This window comes from Nerophis ophidion, linkage group LG25 (genome assembly GCF_033978795.1).
Source record: "Nerophis ophidion isolate RoL-2023_Sa linkage group LG25, RoL_Noph_v1.0, whole genome shotgun sequence".
Taxonomy (NCBI): Eukaryota; Metazoa; Chordata; class Actinopteri; order Syngnathiformes; family Syngnathidae; genus Nerophis; species Nerophis ophidion.
In genome coordinates this window covers 18,249,987-18,277,124 of record NC_084635.1, presented here as the reverse complement: position 1 = coordinate 18,277,124, position 27,138 = coordinate 18,249,987, and the positions used below count along the sequence as shown (strand labels likewise).

The window sequence follows — 27,138 nt, the reverse complement described above, 5'->3', positions numbered from 1 at the left end:
TTTCTTGCTCCTAAGTATTCCAAAGTCAACTGTTGGCTTTATTATAAGAAAATCGAAGAGTTTGGGAACAACAGCAACTCAGCCACCAAGTGGTAGGCCACCTAAACCGACAGAGGGGGGGTCAGCGGATCCTAAAGAGGTCGTCGACTTTCTGCACAGTCAGTTGCTACAGAGCTCCAAACTTCATGTGACCTTCCAATCAGCCCACGTACAGTACGCAGAGAGCTTCATGGAATGGGTTTTCATGGCCGAGCAGCTGCATGCAAGACATACATCACCAAGTCCAATGCAAAGCGTCGGATGCCGTGGTGTAAAGCACGTCGCCACTAGACTCTGGAGCAGTGGAAATGCGTTCTCTGGTGTGATAAATCAGGCTTTTCCATCTGGCAATCTGATGGATCAGTCTGGGTTTGGAGGTTACCAGGAGAACGGTACATTTCGTAGGACGAATTATGGTGTGGGGTTGTTTTTTAGGATTTGGGCTTGGCCCATTAGTTCCAGTGAAAGGAACTTTGAATGCTCCAAAGAACCAAAAGGTTTTGGACAAAAATCCATGCTCCGAACCTTGTGGGAACAGTTTAGAGCCGGCCCCTTCCTCTTTCAACATGACTGTGCACCAGTGCACAAAGAAATTTCCATAAAGACACGATTGACAGAGTCTGCTGTGGATGAACTTGACTGGCCTGCACAGAGTCCTGACCTGAACCCGATAGAACACCTTCGGGATGAATTAGAACGGACCAGCATCTCAACTTCTCGACCAACATCAGGGTGTGACCTCACCAATGCGCTTTTGGAAGAATGGTCAAAAATTCCTATAAGCACACTCCGCAACCTTGTGGACAGCCTTCCCAGAAGAGTTGAAGCTGTAATAGCTGCATAAGGTGGATCGACATCATATTGAGCTCTATGGGTTAGGAATGGGATGGCACTTCAAGTTCATATGTGAGTCAAGGCAGGTGGCCAAATACGTTGGCAATATAGCGTAAATTATGTTTGTATTAGTCTCTCCTTGGGCACTGCAGGTGCTGCACGCAAAAAAACCTTTACATAATTTGTTATCAATGCACACAGTATTAGTAGATCACACCCACTAATAATACTAACAATTGTATAGTTTGCACACACTGTTTAGCACGTGGTATTTGGATCTTACTAGATCAGACCTATAGTATAACTAGAAAGAGCTACTGTAATATTTTAACTTTGTGTCTAAATATATATAATGCTTGTTTTAGCTTTTTTGGGATCCAATTTAATTTGATTGATTTATTTTTTTAACTCTTGATTAATGCCAGCTTAGTGGTTCTCAACCTTTTTTCAGTGATGTACCCCCTGTGAACATTTTTTTATTCAAGTACCGCCTAATCAGAGAAAAGCATTTTTGGTTGAAAAAAAAATAGATAAAGGAGTATAATACAGCACTATGTCATCATTTTTTGATTTATTAAATTGTATAACAGCGCAAAATATTGCTCATTTGTAGTGGTCTTTCTTGAACTATTTGGAAAAAAATATATAAAAATACCTGAAAACTTGTTGAAAAAAATTATAATTATAATTAATCAATTATAAATAAAGATTTATACACATAGAAGTACTCAACTTAAAGTGCCCTCTTTGGGGATTGTAATAGAGATCTATCAGGATTTATTTAACTTAATTTTAAACATTTCTTCACAAAAAAAGACATTTTTAACATCAATATTTATGGAACATGTCCACAAAAAAATCTAGCTGTCAACACTGAATATTGCATTGTTGCATTTTTTTTTTCACAGTTAATGAACTTACATTCATATTTTGTTGAAGTATTATTCAATAAATATATTTATAAAGGATTTTTGAATTGTTTCTATTTTTAGAATATTTAAAAAAAATCTCACGTACCCCTTGGCATACCTTGAAGTACCCCCATTTGAGAACCGCTGTTTTACAGTATGTTATTTTGTTCTACAAAAATACAGCAAGCAACTTTTATTTACTCTGGGAATACATCATTGAATACATTACGGTATGCAATAAATGTGCTTATATGGAGCATAAATGCAAGTAAGAGCTTTTGTTTTGTACTAGTTGACCTGGCAATGGGTTTTTTTTTCCTTCGGGTGCTTGTCTCTTGGCTCCTCCAGCAGATTTCGGGCTGAGTTAATTCTGCAAAGCGCTGCTAAACACAAGTTCAGACAGTAAATCTTTCTGCACAGCTTTAGCGGGAGACAGAGCTGTTTACATCTTCTTACAAGTACAAGCTTATGTACATCAGACAGCAGTGATTGAGTGTAGGCTGGGGGCTGACGACGCACTGCATAAGTTTAAGACTTGTCGACTTGTTAATTGGTGGATGGACTTGGAAGAGTGAAAATAGAGGGTAAAGTCGAAAAGGGCTTAGCAGCATCAATAAGTAAAGTAATAAGGGAAGACAAAACTGCATAAACCACAAGTAGGTCAAGACTCATTTGGGAGAGGGGTTTTTTAATTTAGTGTTGCCGATGTACACGCAACACATTATTTAGGATGGTTTGTTTGACACAAAAACCTGGAAAAAATGATTAATAATGCTTGACAAGGAAATGTATTGTATTATACCGCACTATCGGTGCATTATACTGCAAAGTGACATTTTTAAATTAGGCAACCAGAGTGGTGTACCTGTGAACCTGTTAACTGTGTTTTCACATTTGTCATCACAAGTTTCAAACTCCACACAGATGTTAGCAGCAGCTGTTTGTCTAATCTGATCTTTTGCTCACCTTTTTTTTTTGTATTCTGTCTTCACTCAATCTGTGTGCAGACTTTATTCCCACAAGCTCCTAAAAGGGGACCTATGATGGTTTTAATCTACATTTAAAACATGTCCCTTAGAGCAGGGGTGTCAAAGTCAAGGCCCGCAGGCCTGATTGTCAAAGTTTGTTGTTGACGAACCCCAACATGCAGAGAAGGAGGCAGGCATGGAGTGAGAAAACATGGTTTTAATATAAACAACTAGAACAAAACCAAACAAAGGGTTCAAACCTAAAACGCGCACATGGGTTGATAACAAACAAAAGGCCTAGCGTGGAAGCTAACAGGTATCTAGCAAGAAACAGAAAAACTGGAAACAGCTAATGGCTAACAAGAAAACACGAAACCAAAAAGCTAGGACAAAAACAAACTACAAATAGCTAACAGGAACAGCTTACTGCTACGATGACAAGGACAAATAGTTGCACGACAGGTAGTAACTGTAATGATGACATCGACAAATCACGACAGGTAGCAACGATACAAGAGCGACATGCAATACAATAATCCAGCATTGACTGGAGGAACAATGGACGTTAAATAGGAGCTGGCTGATTGACTTCAGGTGTGGCCAGGTGCCAATCAGCCACAGCTGAGGGGAAACAAAGCACTCAGGGAGACAAACAGGAAGCTGAACCAAAATAAGAGTGCTGACAGGAACTAAGGACAGGAAATACTAAACACACAGAGGAGAAACTAAAACACAAGCTGTCAGTGGCAAGCCTGACACTGATTATCTATGGATGATATTTGATTAGTATTAGAACCGGCCCACAGGCCACAGCCGCCTGCTGCTGTTTTGCACGCACTAATACTCCATCAGTGTGGGCGCAAGAAATTTTACAAATGGGGTCCCAGGGACCCCATCAAGTCATAAAAATAATGTCCCACAGTAAATTTTTGGGGTCCCACTTTTTTGTAACCGTTTTGAAAACAAATGAGAAATGTATGCATTATCCTGTTATATCTCACATTCTATATTGTGTTTTGGAAAAAGGATGTTATAAACATTACTTAATTCATAAAAAATATACAAAAGAAAAAAAATCTTTATGCATATGTAAATTAATTCAGTTATAAACATTCATTCACTTTCCTATTTCCTTCATTGATCAAAACTTCACTAACTTAGGCCACTAACTTCTTTTTTTTCTATATTTTGATTGTATTACCGTATTTCCTTGAATTGCCTCCAGGGCGCTAATTAATTTAAAACCTCTTCTCACGCCTACGCTTACCAAAGGCATGCGGTAAAAGTAAGTATGCACTAAATATTTTAAAACCTCTTCTCACTCCGGCACTTACCAAAGGCATGCAGTAAAACATTTAGTGTGATGTAAGGATACTATCATGAAAAGCGCATTTAATAAAAAAACTAAACGTTATTTTGGTCTTACCTTTACTTATAAATATAGTCCATGCCAGCTCCTTCTGATCAAAAGCATCGATAACTTGTTTATAGAAGTCTTCCTTATCTTTTTTCAGTTTTAAAAGTCTCTCTGTCTCGATGGAAATCTTCCTTTATTACCTCCTCCAGCACATATCACGTCACTCATTTCACTTTTTCGGCAGCCGAGTAGTCGCAAGAAGGATCACTAGCGCCCTCTACCACCAGGAGACGGGAGTCATTTAATGACTCATATTTGACACACGCAGCTACGGTATTGTGACGGTCTCAAGCGGTCGTCTTGCGGGTTCCCAGGACCACCAAGGAAGGACATGGCTAGAACAGTTTGTTTAATTTTCAATAAAACTTCAGTCCAGGTCGCTCTTCTGCTCCTCCTCTCCGCTCGCTCGCCGTCTCCTCGCCGCCATCTTGGGCTGTCAGACAGTCGGCTCCACAGGTATATTAATTAAACATAGCTGCTTACTGTTCTTTTTAGCATACCGGTATTCAAAAGCTTGGACTTTAAATCCTACTGAATAGCTCTTAATCTTCTTCCCTTTATGCAATTTCAAATTACCGGTATTGAAATCAGCCTCCTCCATTTTAAAAATGATGACAGGGGAAGTGTCACTCGTGACGTCACGAGTTTGACCCGGCGGTAATACTAAGCATGTGCTAATTATTTTGCGCATACTATATGCCCGGCGGCAATTCAAGGAAATACGGTATTCTTAGAATGTGTTTGTTCTATTTTTGGCCAAAGTAAAACAAAGAAAACAACCTAATGTTGTCTTTATTTTTTAGTTTTCATGCCATGATTTTAATAGTCCGGCCCGCGTGTGCACAGATTTTCCTTCACGCGGCCCCTGAGCTAAAATGAGCTAAAATGGTCGCCAAAAAATATCTGTTTCTCAGCTGTGGTCCGTTTAGGCAGCAGCTTTACTCAGTTGTAATACACTTTTCCACCACTTCTGGCAGTAATGACATCCATCCATCCATTTCCTACCGCTTATTCCCTTTGGAGTCGCGGGGTGCGCTGGTGCCTATCTCAGCTACAATCGGGCGGAAGGCAGGGTACACCCTGGACAAGTCGCCACCTCATTGCAGGGCCAAGACAAATAGACAGACAACATTCACAGCTCTCTGAGCTGCAACCTTATCGTGGTAGAGGAGTTTGCGTGTCCCAATGATCCTAGGAGCAGATTTCCCTCGCCCGGACGCGGGTCACCGGGGCCCCCCTCTGGAGCCAGGCCCGGAGGTGGGGCACGATGGCGAGCGCCTGGTGGCCGGGCCTGTTCCCATGGGGCCCGGCCGGGCACAGCCCGAAGAGGCAACGTGGGTCACCCATCCAATGGGCTCACCACCCATAGCAGGGGCCATAGAGGTCGGGTGCATTGTGAGCTGGGCGACAGCCGAAGGCAGGGCACTTGGCGGTCCGATCCTCGGCTACAGAAGCTAGCTCTTGGGACGTGGAACGTCACGTCACTGGGGGGGAAAGAGCCTGAGCTAGTGCGCGAAGTCGAGAAATTCCGGCTGGATATAGTCGGACTCACTTCGATGCACAGCAAGGGCTCTGGAACCACTTCTCTCGAGAGGGATTGGACCCTCTTCCACTCTGGCGTTGCCGGCAGTGAGAGGCGACGGGCTGGGGTGGCAATTCTGGTTGCCCCCCGGCTCAAAGCCTGTACGTTGGAGTTCAACCCGGTGGACGAAAGGGTAGCCTCCCCCGCCTTCGGGTGGGGGGACGTGTCCTGACTGTTGTTTGTGCTTATGCACCAAACAGCAGTTCAGAGTACCCACCCTTTTTGGGAACGCTCGAGGGAGTACTGGAAAGTGCTCCCCCGGGTGATTCCCTTGTCCTACTGGGAGACTTCAACGCTCACGTTGGCAACGACAGTGAAACCTGGAGAGGCGTGATTGGGAAGAATGGCCGCCCGGATCTGAACCCGAATGGTGTTTTGTTATTGGACTTTTGTGCTCGTCACAGTTTGTCCATAACAAACACCATCTTCAAACATAAGGGTGTCCATATGTGCACTTGGCACCAGGACACCCTAGGCCGCAGTTCCATGATCGACTTTGTAGTTGTGTTATCGGATTTGCGGCCTCATGTTATGGACACTCGGGTGAAGAGAGGGGCGGAGCTTTCTACCGATCACCACCTGGTGGTGAGTTGGCTGCGATGGTGGGGGAGGATGCCGGACAGACCTGGGAGGCCCAAACGCATTGTGAGGGTCTGCTGGGAACGTCTGGCAGAGTCTCCTGTCGGACAAAGTTTCAATTCCCACCTCCGGAAGAACTTTGAACATGTCACGAGGGAGGTGCTGCACATTGAGTCCAAGTGGACCATGTTCCGCACCTCTATTGTCGAGGCGGCAGATCGGAGCTGTGGCCGCAAGGTAGTTGGTGCCTGTCGGGGCGGCAATCCTAAAACCCCTTGGTGGACACCAGCGGTGAGGGATGCCGTCAAGCTGAAGAAGGAGTCCTATCGGGTCCTTTTGGCTCATAGGACTCCGGAGGCAGTGGACAGGTACCGACAGGCCAAGCGGTGTGCAGCTTCAGCGGTCGCGGAGGCAAAAACTCGGACATGGGAAGAGTTCGGGGAAGCCATGGAAAACGACTTCCGGACGGCTTCGAAGCGATTCTGGACCACCGCCCGCCGCCTCAGGAAGGGGAAGCAGTGCACTATCAACACCGTGTATGGTGCGGATGGTGTTCTGCTGACCTCGACTGCGGATGTTGTGGATAGGTGGAAGGAATACTTCGAAGACCTCCTCAATCCCACCAACACGTCTTCCTATGAGGAAGCAGTGCCTGGGGAATCTGTGGTGGACTCTCCTATTTCTGGGGCTGAGGTTGCTGAGGTAGTTAAAAAGCTCCTCGGTGGCAAGGCCCCAGGGGTGGACGAGATCCGCCCGGAGTTCCTTAAGGCTCTGGATGCTGTGGGGCTGTCTTGGTTGACAAGACTTTGCAGCATCGCGTGGACATCGGGGGCGGTACCTCTGGATTGGCAGACCGGGGTGGTGGTTCCTCTCTTTAAGAAGGGGGACCGGAGGGTGTGTTCCAACTATCGTGGGATCACACTCCTCAGCCTTCCCGGTAAGGTTTATTCAGGTGTACTGGAGAGGAGGCTACGTCGGATAGTCGAACCTCGGATTCAGGAGGAACAGTGTGGTTTTCGTCCTGGTCGTGGAACTGTGGACCAGCTCTATACTCTCGGCAGGGTTCTTGAGGGTGCATGGGAGTTTGCCCAACCAGTCTACATGTGCTTTGTGGACTTGGAGAAGGCATTCGACCGTGTCCCTCGGGAAGTCCTGTGGGGAGTGCTCAGAGAGTATGGGGTATCGGACTGTCTTATTGTGGCGGTCCGTTCCCTGTACGATCAGTGCCAGAGCTTGGTCCGCATTGCCGGCAGTAAGTCGAACACATTTCCAGTGAGGGTTGGACTCCGCCAAGGCTGTCCTTTGTCACCCATTCTGTTCATAACTTTTATGGACAGAATTTCTAGGCGCAGTCAAGGCGTTGAGGGGTTCCGGTTTGGTAACCGCAGGATTAGGTCTCTGCTTTTTGCAGATGATGTGGTCCTGATGGCTTCATCTGACCGGGATCTTCAGCTCTCGCTGGATCGGTTCGCAGCCGAGTGTGAAGCGACTGGAATGAGAATCAGCACCTCCAAATCCGAGTCCATGGTTCTCGCGCGGAGAAGGGTGGAGTGCCATCTCCGGGTTGGGGAGGAGACCCTGCCCCAAGTGGAGGAGTTCAAGTACCTAGGAGTCTTGTTCACGAGTGAGGGAAGAGTGGATCGTGAGATCGACAGGCGGATCGGTGCAGCGTCTTCAGTAATGCGGACGTTGTACCGGTCCGTTGTGGTGAAGAAGGAGCTGAGCCGGAAGGCAAAGCTCTCAATTTACCGGTCGATCTACGTTCCCATCCTCACCTATGGTCATGAGCTTTGGGTCATGACCGAAAGGATAAGATCACGGGTACAAGCGGCCGAAATGAGTTTCCTCCGCCGTGTGGCGGGGCTCTCCCTTAGAGATAGGATGAGAAGCTCTGCCATCCGGGAGGAACTCAAAGTAAAGCCGCTGCTCCTTCACATCGAGAGGAGCCAGATGAGGTGGTTCGGGCATCTGGTCAGGATGCCACCCGAACGCCTCCCTAGGGAGGTGTTTAGGGCACGTCCAACCGATAGGAGGCCACGGGGAAGACCCAGGACACGTTGGGAAGACTATGTCTCCCGGCTGGCCTGGGAACGCCTCGGGATCCCCCGGGAAGAGCTAGACGAAGTGGCTGGGGAGAGGGAAGTCTGGGTTTCCCTGCTTAGGCTGTTGCCCCCGCGACCCGACCTCGGATAAGCGGAAGATGATGGATGGATGGGATGGCATTCACAATCTCAAAAAAAAGAAATCTGGAACTATAGTCATATACAATTTTTTAAGCGCAAAATCCATGACTTAAGTGGTGAATCTGTATCTTATTTGCATTTAAATGTAATTGACAGTTTCAAAAAAACATATTTATTAATAATATCTGCGTTGGCCCTACGATGCGGTGGCAACTTGTCCAGGTTGTATGTAGCTGGGACGCTGAGATCATTATCCATGCGTTTGTTACGTCTCGCCTCGATTACTGTAACGTATTATTTTCGGGTCTCCCCATGTCTAGCATTAAAAGATTACAGTTGGTACAAAATGCGGCTGCTAGACTTTTGACAAGAACAACAAAGTTTGATCATATTACGCCTATACTGGCTCACCTGCACTGGCTTCCTGTGCACTTAAGATGTGACTTCAAGGTTGTACTACTTACGTATAAAATACTACACGGTCTAGCTCCATCCTATCTTGCCGATTGAATTGTACCATATGTCCCGGCAAGAAATCTGCGTTCAAAGGACTCCGGCTTTTTAGTGATTCTCAAAGCCCAAAAAAAGTCTGCGGGCTATAGAGCTTTTTCATTTCGGGCTCCAGTACTCTGGAATGCCCTCCAGGTAACAGTTCGAGATGCCACCTCAGTAGAAGCATTTAAGTCTCACCTTAAAACTCATCTGTATACTCTAGCCTTTAAATAGACTCCCTTTTTAGACCAGTTGATCTGCCGTTTCTTTTCTTTTTCTTCTATGTCCCACTCTCCTTTGTGGAGGGGGTCCGGTCCGATCCGGTGGCCATGTACTGCTTGCCTGTGTATCGGCTGGGGACATCTCTGCGCTGCTGATCCGCCTCCGCTTGGGATGGTTTCCTGCTGGCTCCGCTGTGAACGGGACTCTCGCTGCTGTGTTGGATCCGCTTTGGACTGGACTCTCGCGACTGTGTTGGATCCATTATGGATTGAACTTTCACAGTATCATGTTAGATCCGCTCGACATCCATTGCTTTCCTCCTCTCCAAGGTTCTCATAGTCATCATTGTCACCGACGTCCCACTGGGTCATTATTGTCACCGATGTCCCACTGGGTGTGAGTTTTCCTTGCCCTAATGTGGGCCACCGAGGATGTCGTGGTGGTTTGTGCAGCCCTTTGAGACACTAGTGATTTAGGGCTATATAAGTAAACATTGATTGATTGATTGATTGATTGATATGCTCCAGCCACCGCGACGTGGAGAATAAAGAAAGTAGATGGATGGATGGATTTTGTTTATTTTAGCAAAGAATAATTGTATGTAAAATTATTTTGCGTCCCTTTTAAAGTAGAATATTTAGTACTTTTCTAATCAGCCTGGCCTAAGTCTAAAGTTTGTGTTAAAATAATAGTCTTTGTGATTAAAACATTGTTTTATATCATTTGACAAGGTTTTACACTGTAAGTAGGTATTTAATTATTGCATATGAATAAATCAAGACTTAGATTACTAATCCAGTGTTATTATCTGAGTGGGCCCCCGTCCTCTCTGTAGTAGAACATTTGGGACCAAGGTCAAAAAAGCCTAGATACGTACAGTATTGATAATGCGTTTGTGTAAATTTTGCTCCACAGTCATTTTTATAATCTGTTTTTTGAGTCTGTCTGCAAGATGTTCTATTTTGGAGGCGTTCCCTGATTGCAAATGAAAGCATGCCCCGCCCTTGACTAATAGTATAGTCATTTATATTTTACTTACAGTTAAAATAGATATATCTTATGGTCCATCCATCCATACAATTTTTTACCACTTATTCCCTTTGGGGTTACGGGGGGGTGGACAAGTCGCCACCTCATCGCAGGGCCAACACAGATAGACAGAGGGTCATCGCCGCTATTTTTTTCTAGAAACGGTCGAAAATAAACAACTCTAAATTAAACAAACATTGTATGGATTTACCCACTCACAAAATTAGGTAAACCTGCGCACTCCGCGATCGATTCAAACGCTGCATTATATTCGAGCATCTTCCCTGGTTATTGTATTGTAACGACTTCTCTGAATAAAGTGAGGAGACTATAATTAAAGTTTAACAATGTATTCTGCAAATAGAATAAATACAAACATTAGCAATACCAGCGCTGGAGAGAACTGAGTTCTACAAAGTCTTGCAAATTCTCTCTCGATGGTCACACTGTTCACTTGCTTTTGACCATCTTGCTACCAATCCCAAGCATATCAATCAATCAATCAATGTTTATTTATATAGCCCTAAATCACAAATGTCTCAAAGGACTGTACAAAGCATTACGACTAGGACATCCTCGGAAGAACCCACAAAAGGGCAAGGAAAACTCACACCCAGTGGGCAGGGAGAATTCACATCCAGTGGGACGCCAGTGACAATGGTGACTATGAGAAACCTTGGAGAGGACCTCAGATGTGGGCAACCCCCCAGCCCCCTCTAGGGTACCGAAAGCAATGGATGTCGAGCGGGTCTAACATAATACTGTGAAAGTTCAATCCATAGTGGCTCCAACACAGCCGCGAGGGTTCAGTTCAAAGTGGATCCAAGACAGCAGCGGGAGCCCCGTCCACAGGAAACCATCCCAAGCGGAGTCGGATCAGCAGCGTAGAGATGTCCCCAACCGATACACAGGCGAGCGGTCCATCCTGGGTCCCGACGAGCGGTCCATCCTGGGTCTCGTCTCCGGACAGCCAGTACTTCATCCCTGGTCATCGGACCGGACCCCCTCCACAAGGGAGGGGGGGACAGAGGAGAAAAAAAGAAAAGAAGCGGCAGATCAACTGGTCTAAAAGGGAGGTCTATTTAAAAGTTAGAGTATACAGATGAGTTTTAAGGTGAGACTTAAATGCTTCTACTGAGGTAGAATCTCGAACTGTTACCGGGAGGGCATTCCAGAGTACTGGAGTCCGAACGGAAAACGCTCTATAGCCCGCAGACTTTTTTGGGGCTTTAGGAATCACTAATAAGCCGGAGTCTTTTGAATGCAGATTTCTTGCCGGGACATATGGTACAATACAATCGGCAAGATAGGATGGAGCTAGACCGTGTAGTATTTTATACGTAAGTAGTAAAACCTTAACGTCACATCTTAAGTGCACAGGAAGCCAGTGCAGGTGAGCCAGTACAGGCGTAATATGATCAAACTTTCTTGTCCTTGTCAAAAGTCTAGCAGCCGCATTTTGTACCAACTGTAATCTTTTAATGCTAGACATGGGGAGACCCGAAAATAATACGTTACAGTAATCGAGACGAGAGCATAGTTGCTTGGATATCAGTCCAATGAAACTGAAAGGTAACACACAAACACACACACACACACACACACACACACAAACACGTCTGCTTCCTCTCCGTCTCGTACTTGGCACCTCTTCTCACCATCAAAACTAAGAAATATGCTATGTGTGTGTATGTACGCAACGAAGATACAAACCCAGGGTGAACTCATTGTTTGCTGTTGGTTTTTGTTCCTCAAGCTGAACAGAGAACACATTCCATTCTGCTAAGGTGGAATATATTCCTCTAACATTAACATTTTTTTAATGTCCCACGTCAGTGGTATTATGCACGAAAATAATACTTTTTCGTACCTTTTTTTGTGTTTCCTCACAACCTGAAACAGTAGGGGAGAAGCCTCTTCCCTTTGTCTAAATCAAGTTTAAAATATGTAAAGATGTTTAACACAAGTATCCAACATTGTAACAACATTTATAAGTCAGAATGGACAAAATTATGTCAAGTTGCGGGAGTAGCTGCTTGCTGTGGGGTCGTTCTCCCAGGAAAGCAGACGGACTACTTGGGACATGGCGTGCAGGTATAAACATGATTTATTTGTAACTTGAAAAAGGTACAAACAAAAGGCGCTCACAGAGGAGTTACAAAAACTTGGCCATGAAACAAAACCAACACTTTAACGTAAACTATGAACATAAAACAAACAACACTTACTTTGGCTTGAAAAGAGCAACATGGACTTTGGCATGAAAAACTAGCATGGACAGAGCATGAAAAGAACAATGACGCCAGGCCGACTGACTGGCAAAGACGAGCTTAAATACTGCCTCTGATTAGTGCTCGGCTAGCAGGTGCGCGGGTGAGCACTAATAGAGACAGGTGAACAAAATGCGTAACCAAGGTGACAAAAACAAGGAAGTGCAAACAGGAACTAATGGAGTCGTCATGGAAACTAAAACAAACAAGGGTGCACAAACACAGGAACTAATGGAGTCCAAAACTAGCAGAAAAAATAACAAAACATGATCCAGACCACACAACATGACAAATTCATCCTTAGTCCCTTTAACATTTATTATATACATCTTGTTCCTGTGTGATGGACAAGCTGTGCGTGATTGACCTCGTAAATATCCACCAGGTTTTATTAATAGTATTTCTCTTGTGTTTCTGCTCAGTTTTGGGGACACTTCCCTCTCAACTACGTCCACACTGGAGCACATCCCGTCTTCGGCTGTGGCGCGACCCCGGCCCCTGGTCCGGCAGCAGAGCCTCCAACAGCCCCTCACTCACCAGCCCCCTCCGGGTCCTAACGACCCCCCTGTGACCTCGCAAAGCCTGGGCCAGCTGCACACAGGCCCAGGTGGTGGGGGCCACCGTGGAGGACCACGAGGGGTCCGGGGGAGTACGGCCGGAGCCTCCCGGTACAGAGGGGCAGGGGCGGGCCGGTCAAGGTCGAATCCGGGAAGCTGGGACCATATGATGGAACAGATCCGCCACAGGGGGCTGGACGTCAAGTCGTTCTTGTAAGTGTTGCTGTGATTGATGTCTTTTCAGGGGAGAAGGAGAGTAATCATGGGGAAATTAAAATGAAAAAAACAATAATAATTGGAAAATCAGCTAATGTGGGAGATAGTGAATACAGAATCACAAATAAAGCTCGACTTACGAGCTTAATTGATTTTATGATGGAGCTCTCAACTTAAAACACTTGTATCTCAAATCAATGTCTCACATTGAAATTAAATTAAATCTGATGGGTTATTAATTAATTATAACATGTAATATGTATTTTAAAAACAATAATACACTTTTTGAAATATTGTATGAAACACAGTACAATAAAAATATACTACAACTAGTAGTTCTAAGAAGTAACGTGAAATTATGGACAGCATGGACTTCTGCGGTATATCCTTCCAGCTTCTTCTCAGTCAAATACACCACCAGCAGCTCCCTTACCATATTTAAATGGATAAATGTCCACCATGTAGATGTTATTTTAACATTATTAACTAGCGTTATTGCATTTTTCCTTGAAGTATTGTTAGCCTGAGAGATAGCGCTTATCTCGAAACACTTTAAGGTGAGGTACTACTGTACTATGATACAGATATAAAAAAGATAGATGTATAACAAAGTGTTTTAAGTAATTCCCATAATATTGGCACCTCGTGTGAGTTATACTTGCTATAATTAACTATACATCCTGACTCATCGCACTCTGGTTAATATTTTCGTGACATACTTGGTATATCAGAAAAGTTCGAGGATTCATTATTCGATGTGAGAGGCATCATTCGGACGGTCGACCAACACCCGTGAAGAGGCGGGTGTCGTGGCAGGACAGCTTATGGATGCTTTATTATGACAACGCACCTGCTCATAATGCCCCAAGCAATTTGTAGTTCCTGGCCGTGAAGATATTCGCCATGATGGAGTAACCTCCCAATGTACCTGACCTGCATCTATGGGTTTGTTCTCCCCTTTTGAAATTTGCTCATCATCAAGACCGCCGTGACAACCAAGCTAAGGAGGGTCTCTTAAGAATCCTACCAGGAGTGCATGAAGGCATGCCAGAGAACTACTGTGCGTTTAACTCCAGAAGAATTGCCATAATTTCCCGACTATAAGCCATTAGTTTTTTCCCACGCTTTAAATCGTGCTCTATTTCAAATGCTGGCCATCTCATCACATCAGACCAAGGAAATTGCTCACATTAAATCAAAAGCACTCACGCGATCATCTAATCAGCCGTTTAGCACACTATGGACTCACCCTCAATAATGGAGGTATAAATTGTCACAACGAGGTCGCATCTTTATGCAAAGTCGTTTTCCCAGAATGCAGACCAGACAACTCCGGACGACAGCGTGAGGTAGGAGATGATTTTTTTTTTTTTTTATCAAAAATCATCCAACTGCAAAATAACATGCAAACAACAAAAGGAAAGTGTGCCGTTCCCAGGAGAAGCTAAAAAACAAAAACTTAGCGCAGGAAACGTAAAAGCTAAGACTTAGGATGGACTACGGACATGGAACACTCACAAGCAGTGGCATGAATAAACAAACTTAGACTCGGCATGAAGCGAACAATGACGCCAGACCGACTGACTGGCAAAGGCAGGCTTAAATCTTAAATAATGCCTCTGATTAGAGACAGGTGAGCGTCAAGAACACCAGAGGCAGGTGAAAACAATAAGTGAAGTGAATTATATTTATATAGCGCTTTTCTCTAGTGACTCAAAGCGCTTTACATAGTGAAAACCAATATCTAAGTTACATTTAAACCAGTGTGGGTGGCACTGGGAGCAGGTGGGTAAAGTGTCTTGCCCAAGGACACTACGGCATTGACTAGAATGGCGGAAGCGAGAATCGAACCTGCATCCCTCAAGTTGCTGGCACGGCTGCTCTACCAACCGAGCTAAACCGCCCCAACTGAGCTAAACCGGTTGGTTTATAAGTAGCCATGGCAACCAAACCAAACTCAAGTGTCACAAACAGGAAGTAAAGAAGTACAAAACTAACAGATAATACAAAAAAATGATCCAGACCACGGCTCATGACATAAACAACAACAAAATGCACAAGACGTAGCCCCAAAGCCGGAAACGATTGACCTAGTCATCGAAAAAAGAAATCCACCATTACTAACTGGCCCACAACTCAGGGCACTAAAGAAGTCGAAGGAGGAGAATGACGATGAAGACTGTATTCCGGGAGGCTACTGTATGTTACAGGTACTGCCGTTGGTTAAATTTGCGGATTAACACATGCGCCTGTGTAAATATTTCATGTTTAAATGTGTACACCTCCGTTTTACAGACGTTTGGGACCAAAATATGTACAACAAAAGTCTGCCCAAAATTTGATGTGTGCAGTTTATAATTAGGTGCGCGCTACAGCCCGAAAATGATGGTACAGTTCCAAGGGGAAAACTTTTTGAAAGCAGTCCTGGAACTTTTCTGACATGCAAGTCTTACACGGAACGCAGACCGTGCTGAAGGGTGAGCTCTACAGGTGAGCTCCACAGGTGCTTGTTGTTGCTCTTCTACGCAGAGGCAGCTGTTTTGTTAAAAAGACATACAGCATGAGTAGGACAAATCCAGAACAACCTTCTGTTGTTGTTATGAATCTCAATTGAAACTGAACTTTTAGACTTATAATGCAAATTTTCAATATTATTAGAGAAACTACATTTTGACCCTATTTATAATATTTAAATTTCTTATTGTTGTTATTTAGTCTGTAATAAATATACCAATGCATGCTTTAACCATTTTTTAAATAGTCTACTAAAGGTACAATGCTAAATCTACATGACAATACAGTAACTATTATTTGCACTGAATGTGTATGACTTGTGAAATCGCATGCTGAGAACGAATGGAAGGTGCAACACAATTACACTCTCATGGCTGTAGGGCTGTCAAAGTTAACACGTTAATTCATGGAATAGAATAGAAAATAATTGAATGGAATAGAATACAATGCTATTTATTGTCATGTATACCCATGTACAAAGGGATTAAAACCAGATCTGTGGTGCAAACTTGAAATGAAAAAAAAATAGACAAAGAAAGAAAAAAAAGAGAAAATATAAAAAATATTATATATATATCTATATGTATTTGTGTGTGTGTATGGATATATATATATATATATATATATATATATATATATACATATATGTATGTGTGTGTATAGATATGCATGTATATACATATGTATATACTGTATATATGTGTGTAGATATGTCTGTATATATATACATGTATAGATATATATGTATATATGAGTGTAGAGATATGTATGTATGTATATATATATATATATATATATATATATATATATATATATATATGTGTGTGTGTGTATATATATATATATATATATATATATATATATATATATATATATATATGTCACAACATGGCTTGGATTAAAGTTGTTTCTTCGATGCAGAGAATGATTTGCACGGGCGAGACGTGACTGTGAGTACATCTTTGTTTATTTAAACACTATAATAAAAAATAAACAAACTAAGGGCGCTCACAAGGAGGTACAGAACTTGGCTACAAAATACAAACATGAAACAAAACACTTGCTCGATGGCATGAAATGACAATGAACTATAAACTTAAACCGCACAAAGGCATGACTATATACAAACTAAACAAAACAAAACTAGCACTGTGGCATAAATACACTAACTTACACAGCATGGAACTGTGGACGAGGGCATGAAGGTTGTAACAGCATGGGTAGGGTGTGTGCGTGTGAAGATCCCAGAAGGACGACAAGAAAAAGAGTGACTTAAGTAGCTATGATCATTGGTGAAAACAGGTGTGAGGCTGAGGACAGGGACGTAACATGACAGGTGAAAACTAATGAGTTGGCATGGAGACGAAAACAAACCAGGAAGTGCCAAGACAGAACTAAATGTCCAAAAAACTAAACATAACCTGACCAAAACCAAAACAAACTTACATGCGTGACTACATATATATATATATATATATATATATATATATATAATCACATTAATAAAAGCAATAAGGAAAAGAGGTGCATGGTTGTGACTATATACATATGTGTAAAAGTAATATGTGTGATTTATTGCATTATCAGAAAGAAATGTAAATATTGCACAGACGAATGGTTTCACTTTACAGTAATGATGAGTGGATATTGGACAGTGAGAGTTAGGATATGCAGCATAATATACAGATATTGTACAGTAATCAAAGTGAGGAATATTTAAGTATTGCACGGTTGGTGAAATTAGGTTATGGGTCAAAGTGTTGGACTCTAGTTCAGTGCATGTTAGAGTTCTCGAATTTATTTCTCCTTGATTTAAAGCACCTGGAGCATGCAATCAATCACAAACACGTATTTTCTTAGTCATGTATAAATTAAAATTATTAGCACAATTTATTTTGAGTGCGTATGCTACATTACCTTAACCGTGGACGGTTACCTGCAAGGCGGATCAGGTTGCATTACGGCAGAGCTTCTCAATTATGTTCCATTACGCCCCCCCACGAAAAAGAAAACATATACTCTCTACCGGGACTGTAAATAGTATCATCTGTCTATAAAAATGTTATAAGTACACCTCTGCATAACATTATATGCTCATTAACATTACAAAAACAGCAACACACTGCAGTGAAGCCACGCGCTACATACGCTTCATCATATTCCGTCCATCCATCCATTTTCTACCGCTTATTCCCTTTGGAGTCGCGGGGGGCGCTGGCGCCTATCTCAGCTACAATCGGGCGGAAGGCGGGGTACACCCTGGACAAGTCGCCCCTCATCACAGGGCCTCATCATATTCTAGTACGGCAAAAAAATCACGTTCCCTGATCCACTCCCCTTGGTGTGGTGAAATTGCCCTCTGCATTTGACCCATGCCCATGTTCCACCCCCTGGGAGGTGAGGGGAGCAGTGAGCAGCAACAGTGGCCACGGTCGGGAATCATTTTGGTGATTTAACCCCCAATTCAAACCCTTAATGCTGAGTGCCAAGCAGGGAGGTGATGGGTCCCATTTTTATAGTCTTTGGTATGACTCGGCTGGGATTTGAACTCACGATCTACCGATCTCAGGGCGGAAACTCTAACCACTAGGCCACTGAGCAAGCAGTGAACATGTAAAACTGATTAATCTTTATGTGGGGCGGCGTGGTCATGTTGGTAGAGCGGCGTGCCAGCAACTTGAGGGTTCAAGGTTCGATCCCCGCCCCCAATATCACTGTCCATGTGCAAGACACTTTACCCACCTGCTCCCAGTGCTACCCACACTGGTTTACATGTAGCTTAAAAATGTAGATGATGGCTTTTACTATATAAAGGGTTTTATGTCTATAGAGAAAAGCGCTACATAAATATAATTCACTTCACTTCACTAATCTGATTTAAAAAAGTAATTGTTTGACAGTACTTATAAAACAAGTCAGTAGCAGTGTTTTCCCGATACCAATATTATTTTATATACTTTTCGGTACTTTTCAATACTTTTCTAAATATAAGGGACCACAAAAAATGGTATTATTGGCTTTATTTTAACAAAATATCTTAGAGTACATACAGCATATGTTTCTTATTGCAAGTTTGTCCTTAAATAAAATAGTGACTATACTAGACAACTTGTCTTTTATTAATAAGTAAGCACACAAAGGCTCCTAATTTAGCTGCTGACATATGCAATAACATATTGTGTCATTTATCATTCTATTATTTTGTCAACATTATTAAGGACAAGTGGTAAAAAATTAATTAGTAATCTACTTGTTCATTCACCGTTGATATCGGCTTAATTTCTCTTTTAACATGTTCTATCTACACTTCTGTTAAAATTGAATAATGACTTATTCTTCTGTTATTTGGATATTTTACATTAGTTTTGGAAGATACCACAAATTTGGGTGTCAATCCAATACTAAGTCGTTATAGCATCAAACATCGGTCATATTCAAAGTCCTCATGTGTCCTGGGACGTAATTCCTGAGATTATAAACATAAAATGAATTTTAAAAAAACAACTAAAAAATAATATGAATTTAATAAATACTAAAGACGATGTGATACCAAAAAATATGGACGTAATCATAGTAGTATTGACTACAAACGCTCCTGTACTTTGTATCATTACAGTGGATGTTAGGTGTAGATCCACCAATGGCGTTTGTTTACATTGTGATGGCGGTGAGCTACGCTGTGTAGTGAAGCATGTTTAGATATTTCTCGTCCAGCAGGGATGATATTTGTAAGAAAGTTACTTTATTTGTCGCCATGGAGGCAAGGATTAGTGATTTAGAAGTAGCTAAAACACTTTAGCCGCTAGTCAGCTAGCCATGTCTTAAAGCACTTCTTCCGGTGGGCGTTTCAGTCTTATAACTTCCCCTTTATTTTTATTTTTTAAGCCAAAATGTGACACTTTGCAGTCCTTATACACACACCATAATAATACTTGTATGGTTAATGCACTGACAATCCATCAAGCGGTGTGGCTTACCGTAGTCGTACTAAACACATTTTGACAGATTTTTGAGAGCCGTGTGTAGTGTCGTCCTGATACCAATATTTTGGTACCGGTACCAAAATGATTTTGATACTTTCTGATATTTTTTTAAATAAAGGGAACCACAAAAAAATTGCCTTATTGGCTTTATTTTAACAAAAAAATCTTAGGGTAAGTACTCTGTGCGCTACCGAACATGCTCGTCTGCTCGTAAAACCAGCAATGACACGACGTGACGACGACGGGTGGGAGGGGACCGGTACTTTTCAGAGGCGGTATAGTACCGAATATGATTCATTAGTACCGTGGTACTACACTAATACCGTGTGACAGACTTAAGCCGTCGTCATGTGGGTTGCATGGACCACCCAGGAAGGACATCTCTCTGGAGCAGGTTTGACTCTTTTATTTCTCAAATAAAGCTTGTTTTTCGGTCTGGTCGCTTTTCAGCTCGTTCCTTCCTGCTCGCTTCTCGCTCTCCTTCAGTCGGCCGGGTCGTCGTCATGCGCTCTTTTGATTCCACTCTTCGATCTCTGCTGCAGTCTCTTCAACTCCTTCTCCCCTTTTATACAGCAGGAGGAGATGGCACTGCCTTCTTTGCCTCTACAATCTACCGTCACATCCGCTTTTCCACCATACAAACATTGTGCCGGCTCAGTCACATATTGTTTGAGGCCTCTGCAGACCCACGGAAGTGACTGTAAGGCCTACTTGCTCAACAGCCATACAGGTCACACTGAGGGTGGCCATATAAAAAACTTTATCACTGTTACAAATATATGCCACACTGTGAAGCCACACCAAACAAGAATGACAAACACATTTTGAGAGAACATCCCCAACGTGACACAACATAAACACATCAGAACTCTTCCGGGCTACAATAGGGGGCGGGGTAGGGATGTACATTGTAGCCTGGAAGATTTAGGGCTGCATGGGATTCTGGGTATTTTTTCTGTTGTGTTTATGTTATATTACGGTGCGGATGTTCTCCCAAAATGTGTTTGTCATTCTTGTTTGGTGTGGGTTCACAGTGTGGCACATATTTGTAACAGTGTTAAAGTTGTTTATACGGCCACCCTCAGTGTGACCTGTGTGGCTGTTGATCAACTACGCTTACTGCGTCTTCCAAAGCCAAACACAACATGTGGCTGGGCTGGCACATTGTTTGTACAGGTTGTAGAGGACGTTAAAGGCAGTGCCTCCACGGAGTCCCCCGAAATATTGTTGTTAGGGTGAAATTCGGGAGAATGATTACCCCTGGAGGGGCACTGAAAATTGGGGGTCTCCCGGAAAAATCGAGGGTATACATGTATGATGCTGTAAAGCGCCTTTCATATAAAACTTGCGGGCCGCACCAACATTAAATTTTCACATCAAGGTGCGGGCCGCAAAATAACGTCTTGCGGGCCGCGTGTTTGATACTCCTGATCAAGACTAATAAGGAATTAGTGCCTTGCCGACCAGTGGTCACGGAAAGTACTTAAACCCCAAAAAGCAGGAACGTTTGTGTTTGTGTTTGTGTCGTAGTTTTCAGAGCTAGTGGAGATTTAAGATACAAAGCTCATGAATCTCACCTCACTTTAGGACCCTGAGGGGGAAACACAAACGAGCATTGTGGTCATTAGGGTGCGTGTGACCTACCAAGTGCCGCGTGAGCTTCCCCACTTTCTCGTGTAATCAATAAAACCGGTGTCGGTGGTAATGGTTTCCACGCCCGCCGGCTGGACTGCTCGTGTCGTTTCTGGTCATCTATACAAATGCATTCACCTTATTGATGAGCTGCATGCTGGCACTGTTTACAACTCCCCAGTGAGCCGCTGTCTCTCAAGTGCTAATGTGTTCTCTTGCTGTCAATATTTCTCCAACAAACAACCTCTTATTAAGGCAGGGAGTCAGACCAGCGCAGGTGGGCTGTGGTGGGGGGAGGGAATTAAAATGAAATGGCACTAACAATAGGAAAATATAATTAGACATTGAAGTTTTGTTTTTTTTTAGCTTTGTACCAGCCGAAGAACCACAGACACCCATAATAAACCAAATATTAACACTGAAAATAATGTGAAATACATATTATTGAGAAATGAAAGGGATAAATAAACACTTCACACTACTTTTACCTTGACTGAACACGCTTGTTTTTCAAGGTGGAGAAGCGTTATGGATTTTTTTGCAGTCGTGCTCAATGAAAAAAAGCACGGTAACTAATGTTTGCGGATGCTAAAACACGTGCAAAAGCTGACTACTATCTTAAGTTTGTGCCGGAGGATTGCGGCTTTTTAGTCAGCAGAATGAGAGGCGTAATCCAATTAGTGTTCCTGTCTTCATGAATATGCTGAATACAGGCTGATTATCATAACGGCCACAATACTGGGAGGAGAAAATGCAAACGTAAGTATTTAGCACACAAACTGTGATTTATCAACACTAAAATTTGTTCTGCAACCTGTCATGTCTTGGTGATTATGTTTAGTTTGGCTATGTTCTATTTGGTTTTTGCACTCTGTAAATTCCTGTTTTTTCACTCCCTGCTTTTTTTGAATTATATTGATTTATAATTATATAGCGCTTTTCTCTAGTGACTCAAAGCGCTTTACATAGTGAAACCCAATATCTAAGTTACAATTAAACCAGTGTGGGTGGCACTGGGAGCAGGTGGGTAAAGTGTCTTGCCCAAGGACATAACGGCAGAGACTAGGATGGCGGAAGCGGGAATCGAACCTGCAACCCTCAAGTTGCTGGCACAGCCGCTCTACCAACGAAGCTATGACAACCCAATAGTTTTCACCTGTCCTCATGTCACGCACCTGATTAATTTGGACTCATGCACCTGTTAATCACCACAGCACTATTTAAGCCTGGAGTTGTCAGTCAACCTGGCGACATCACCCTCTACACACCCTTGTTATTCATACTGATGATCCATGCTGTGCTTTTTCATGCTCGTTTCTTGTCACAGTAAGTGTTTTTGGTTTTTTTGTCCATAGTTCTGCCTTTGTGCTAGTTTTTGTTTTCAGAGTCAAGTTTTGTACCTCCGCTGTGGGCGCCGTTTGTTTGTACCCTTTGATTTTGTAGTACTTTTGAGTTAATATTAAAAGATGTCGTTACCTTCATATCGTGTCCGATCCAGTCGCTTTGCACCATGGGAAAACAAACCGCACCGAAGTCCACGTCATGAAACAACCGTTGTTTTGGTCATCTTCAACCTGGCAGGTGGCGATCGGAGCAAACTTTCGGCAAAATGTTTTGCAGAAAACCAAATCATGTAGAAAAGTTGGAGGGTACGAAAACAAAAAGTCATAGTTTATTATATCCTTCATATTACTAAAAAAAGGGCCCTTTCAAGTTGATGTCAACATAAGATACAACATACCTTATTTTTCAGACTTAAAAATCGTCATCTTTTTGGTATGCACTGTAATGATAAGTGTGACCAGTAGATGGCAGCCACACATAAGAGATATGTGTGGACTGCAGGTTGACACATGTTAAATAAATGACACTTAAAAGTACCCCCAAGCAAGGAAGACCAAATATGGATGTTTCATCGAAAATATAGAACATTACACACGGCGCTCCAAAATTTGTCAACATTTTTTAGTATGATCCAGAGCCGCACCGCTTGATGGAACACGGAGCATTGCGGCTACTCTAGTCAGACGTACTTTGCTTCAAAATCTATGCATTTTATACCGCTTGTCCCTCTCAGTGGTCGCGGGGGGTGGCTGGAGACTATCTCAGCTGCATTCGGGTGGAAGGCTGCATACACCCTGGACAAGTCTTACCACAGGGTCAACACGGATAGACAGACAACATTCACACTCACATTCACACACTAGGGCCAATTTTAGTGTTGCCAATCAACCTATCCCCAGGTGCATGTCTTTGGAAGTGGGAGGAAACCGGAGTACCCGGAGGGAACCCACGCAGTCACGGGGACAACGCCCGGGGATCGTACCCAAGACCAACGTTCCCTCTAAGGTGCGCGCCTGTGCAATTGCGCACTGCTCACGAGTCCTCTGCCCACGGCAAATCTATGCCGCGCACAAAATCCAACAAAAAAATATATATATATATATTTTCAAAGTAACTGACGAGAATAGGCCACAACAGAGAAAACAGTTTTTGTTATCACTGTTCAATTATTGTAACATCTGTCAAGACGCTTTGAGGACATTAATTCTATTGATCACTTTATAAAGCAAAACTCTATAAACACATGACCAAAAACATTGATAAACAATTTCTATCTAGCAAAGCAGGTCATTTTCTGTCGTACAAAGCAGACCAAAACCAACTTTTCCATCTGTCATATCAACAGCAGCCGCTCGCTCTTTCTCACTTGTGCCAACACATGCACATATGGCACTGAGCCAGTGATGCGTTTACAGCCACACATAGAGTCGGACATTTCCGACACCGCACAATATTTGTAATTCCAGGTCGTTGCACTATGAGTTACCAATGAAATGTGTGCTCATTCTACTGTCATTTATTAGGAATCATAATTTATAAATACTAATCATGAAATGCTGTTATTATATTAAAGAAATACTAATAAAAAGATAGATATTTTACAAACGGAGAGTTACAGCAATGTACACATGATCCAGTGCTTACATCTCATTGTGCAACATGTGGATGTTTTAATGGGAACTAAATGCCATATCTGAAAGGGGAACACATTATTTCAAAAGCAGGACCCCCACCCAGACATACAATACTAGTACACAGCTCATTGAAAAACAATATTTGTTGTTGTCATTGTAAGTGGGCCAAAACACTTACATTAGAAAATGATCACATGGAAGTGACTGCTGTCATTTCATTATAATAAGAAGAAATTTAAAGGCCTACTGATATGAGATTTTCTTATTTAAATGGGAATAGCAGGTCCATTCTATGTATCATCCTTGATCATTTCGCAATATTGCTATATTTTTGCTGAAAGGATTTAGTAGAGAACATCGACGATAAAGTTTGTAACGTTTGGTCGCTAATAGAAAAGCCCTGCCTTTACCGGAAGTATGTGCGCGTGACATCCCGATTTGCAGGGCTCAACACATATTCCCATTGCTTTTAATGGGAGGAACCAGCAGTAAGAGCAATTCGGACCGAGAAAACGACAATTTCCCCATTAATTTGAGCGAGGATGAAAGATTCGTGAATTACGATATTGATAGTAAAGGAATAGAAAAAAGTATTTAAAAAAGCGACGGCAGTGTGAGCGTTTCAGATGTAAATAGACACATTTACTAGGATAATTCTAGAAGATCCCTTATCTGCTTATTGTTTTAATAGTGTTTTAGTGAGATTTTAAAGATTGTAAAGTAAAGATTGTAAAGACATACCTCGAGGTCGGATGGCTGCGGTGAACACGAAGTGTCTCAGAGAGAAGCCGAGGAGCGAAGCTCACAGCTGCCGCTGTTGCAGGACGACGAATAATCCAATGATGTTTCCAGTAAGATATATATCACAATTTCCCCATCCAAAAACACGCTGGTTGACGTAGAGAAAACATTTTCGCTTGACCGCTCTGCTTCACAACAAACAAAGAAACACCGGCTATGTCTCGGTGCTAAAGACAGCTGGAATCCACCGCTTTCCACCAACAGCATTGTTCTTTATAGTCTCCATTATTAAATGAACAAATTGCAAAAGATTCAGCAACACAGATGTCCAAAATACTGTGTAATTATGCGGTTAAAGCAGACGACTTTTAGCTGTGTGTGTGCGCAGCACTAATATTTCCTGACAGTCCATGACTTCACGCGTACACGTCATCATTCCGTGACGTTTTCAACAAGAAACTCCCGGGAAAATTTAAAATTGCAATTTAGTAAACTAAACCGGTCGTATTGGCATGTGTTGCAATGTTAATATTTCATCATTGATATATAAACTATCAGACTGCGTGGTCGGTAGTAGTGGGTTTCAGTAGGCCTTTAACTTGTTATTTAGTCAGGTTTGGGACAGGTGTGCTACAAAAGTGGCCTAAATGTGCACGTCTGATGTTGCTCACATGTGCTCCACTGAATGCTCAAGGAGTTTTTGCATTTGCTCACACACATGAAAAATTAGAGGGAACGTTCCCCAGGACTTTCTTATTGTTAGGCACCAGCACTAACCCCAGTGTCACCATACTGGTGTGCGTCAACATACGGGTATTATTATGGTGTGTCTATAAGGACCCCAAAAAGTCACATATTAGGAGATCTTTTCGAGCGTTTTGTTTTTGCAAAATTATGCAAAATTGTAGTCTGCACTGTAGTCAATAAGCTCTTTCTTTTTCTCCTTCCTCTTGTTGTGGGTAATTCACCCCCCGCTGTTGCCATTTCTAATATAAAGTAGCTTATAGTTTTAACTTCTGTAAGTAGCACTAACAAGTACCGGTACAACAAAGATGACGGGGAGAAGACGCTTTTGAAGTGGAGGCACGAAAACAAGACCGCCCACAAAATGTCGCATCCTGAAGAGACGGTCAGAAATCTACTTGAAGATGATCTGTAAAACATAATCTATGCAACATTTTGACTAAAGAACCACCATTACATGTTATATAGACCATAAGGAAGTGTTTTAAATGTACAAACCCCGTTTCCAAATGAGTTGGGAAATTGTGTTGAATGTAAATATAAACTAAATACGATGATTTGCAAATCGTTTTCAACCCATATTCAGTTGAATATGCTACAAAGACAACATATTTGATGTTCAAACTGATAAACTTTTTTTGTTTGCAAATAATCATTAACTTTCGAATTTGATGCCAGCAACACATGATAAAGAAGTTGGGAAAGGTGGCAATAAATACTGATAAAGTTGAGGAATGCTCATCAAACACTTATTCGGAACATCCCACAGGTGTGCCGGCTAATTGGGAACAGGTGGGTGCCATGATTGGGTATAAAAGCAGCTTCCATGAAATGCTAAGTAATTCACAAACAAGGATGGGGCGAGGGTCACCAATTTCTAAGCAAATCGTCGAACAGTTTTAGAACAACATTTATCAATGAGCTATTGTAAGGAATTTAGGGATTTTACCATCTATGGTCCGTAAAATCATCAAAAGGTTTAGAGAATCTGGAAAAATCACTGCTCGTAAGCCATGATATTGCGCACTTTCGATCCCTCAGGCGGTACTGCATCAAAAATCGACATCAGTGTGTAAAGGATATCACCACTTGGGCTCAGGAACACAACTCATAAAACCACTGTCAGTAACTACAGTTGGTCGCTACATCTGTAACTGCAAGTTAAAACTCTACTAGGCAAAGCAAAAGCCATTTATTAACAACACCAAGGAACGGCGCCGGCTTCGCTGGGTCCGAGCTCATCCTAG

The 27,138-nt window shown here is 42.6% G+C and overlaps 1 protein-coding gene across 3 annotated transcripts in view; it reads left to right on the top strand.

Moving 5' to 3' along the window:
- The window catches only part of syt7b (synaptotagmin VIIb), a 390,158-nt gene that overhangs the window by 228,857 nt on the left and 134,163 nt on the right, over positions 1-27,138 (top strand). For all 3 annotated transcript variants that reach the window (XM_061887143.1, XM_061887142.1, XM_061887141.1), the window contains one exon: positions 12,949-13,296. In XM_061887143.1, coding sequence (XP_061743127.1) covers positions 12,949-13,296 — 348 coding nt within the window. The remainder of the gene's footprint in view (positions 1-12,948; positions 13,297-27,138) is intronic.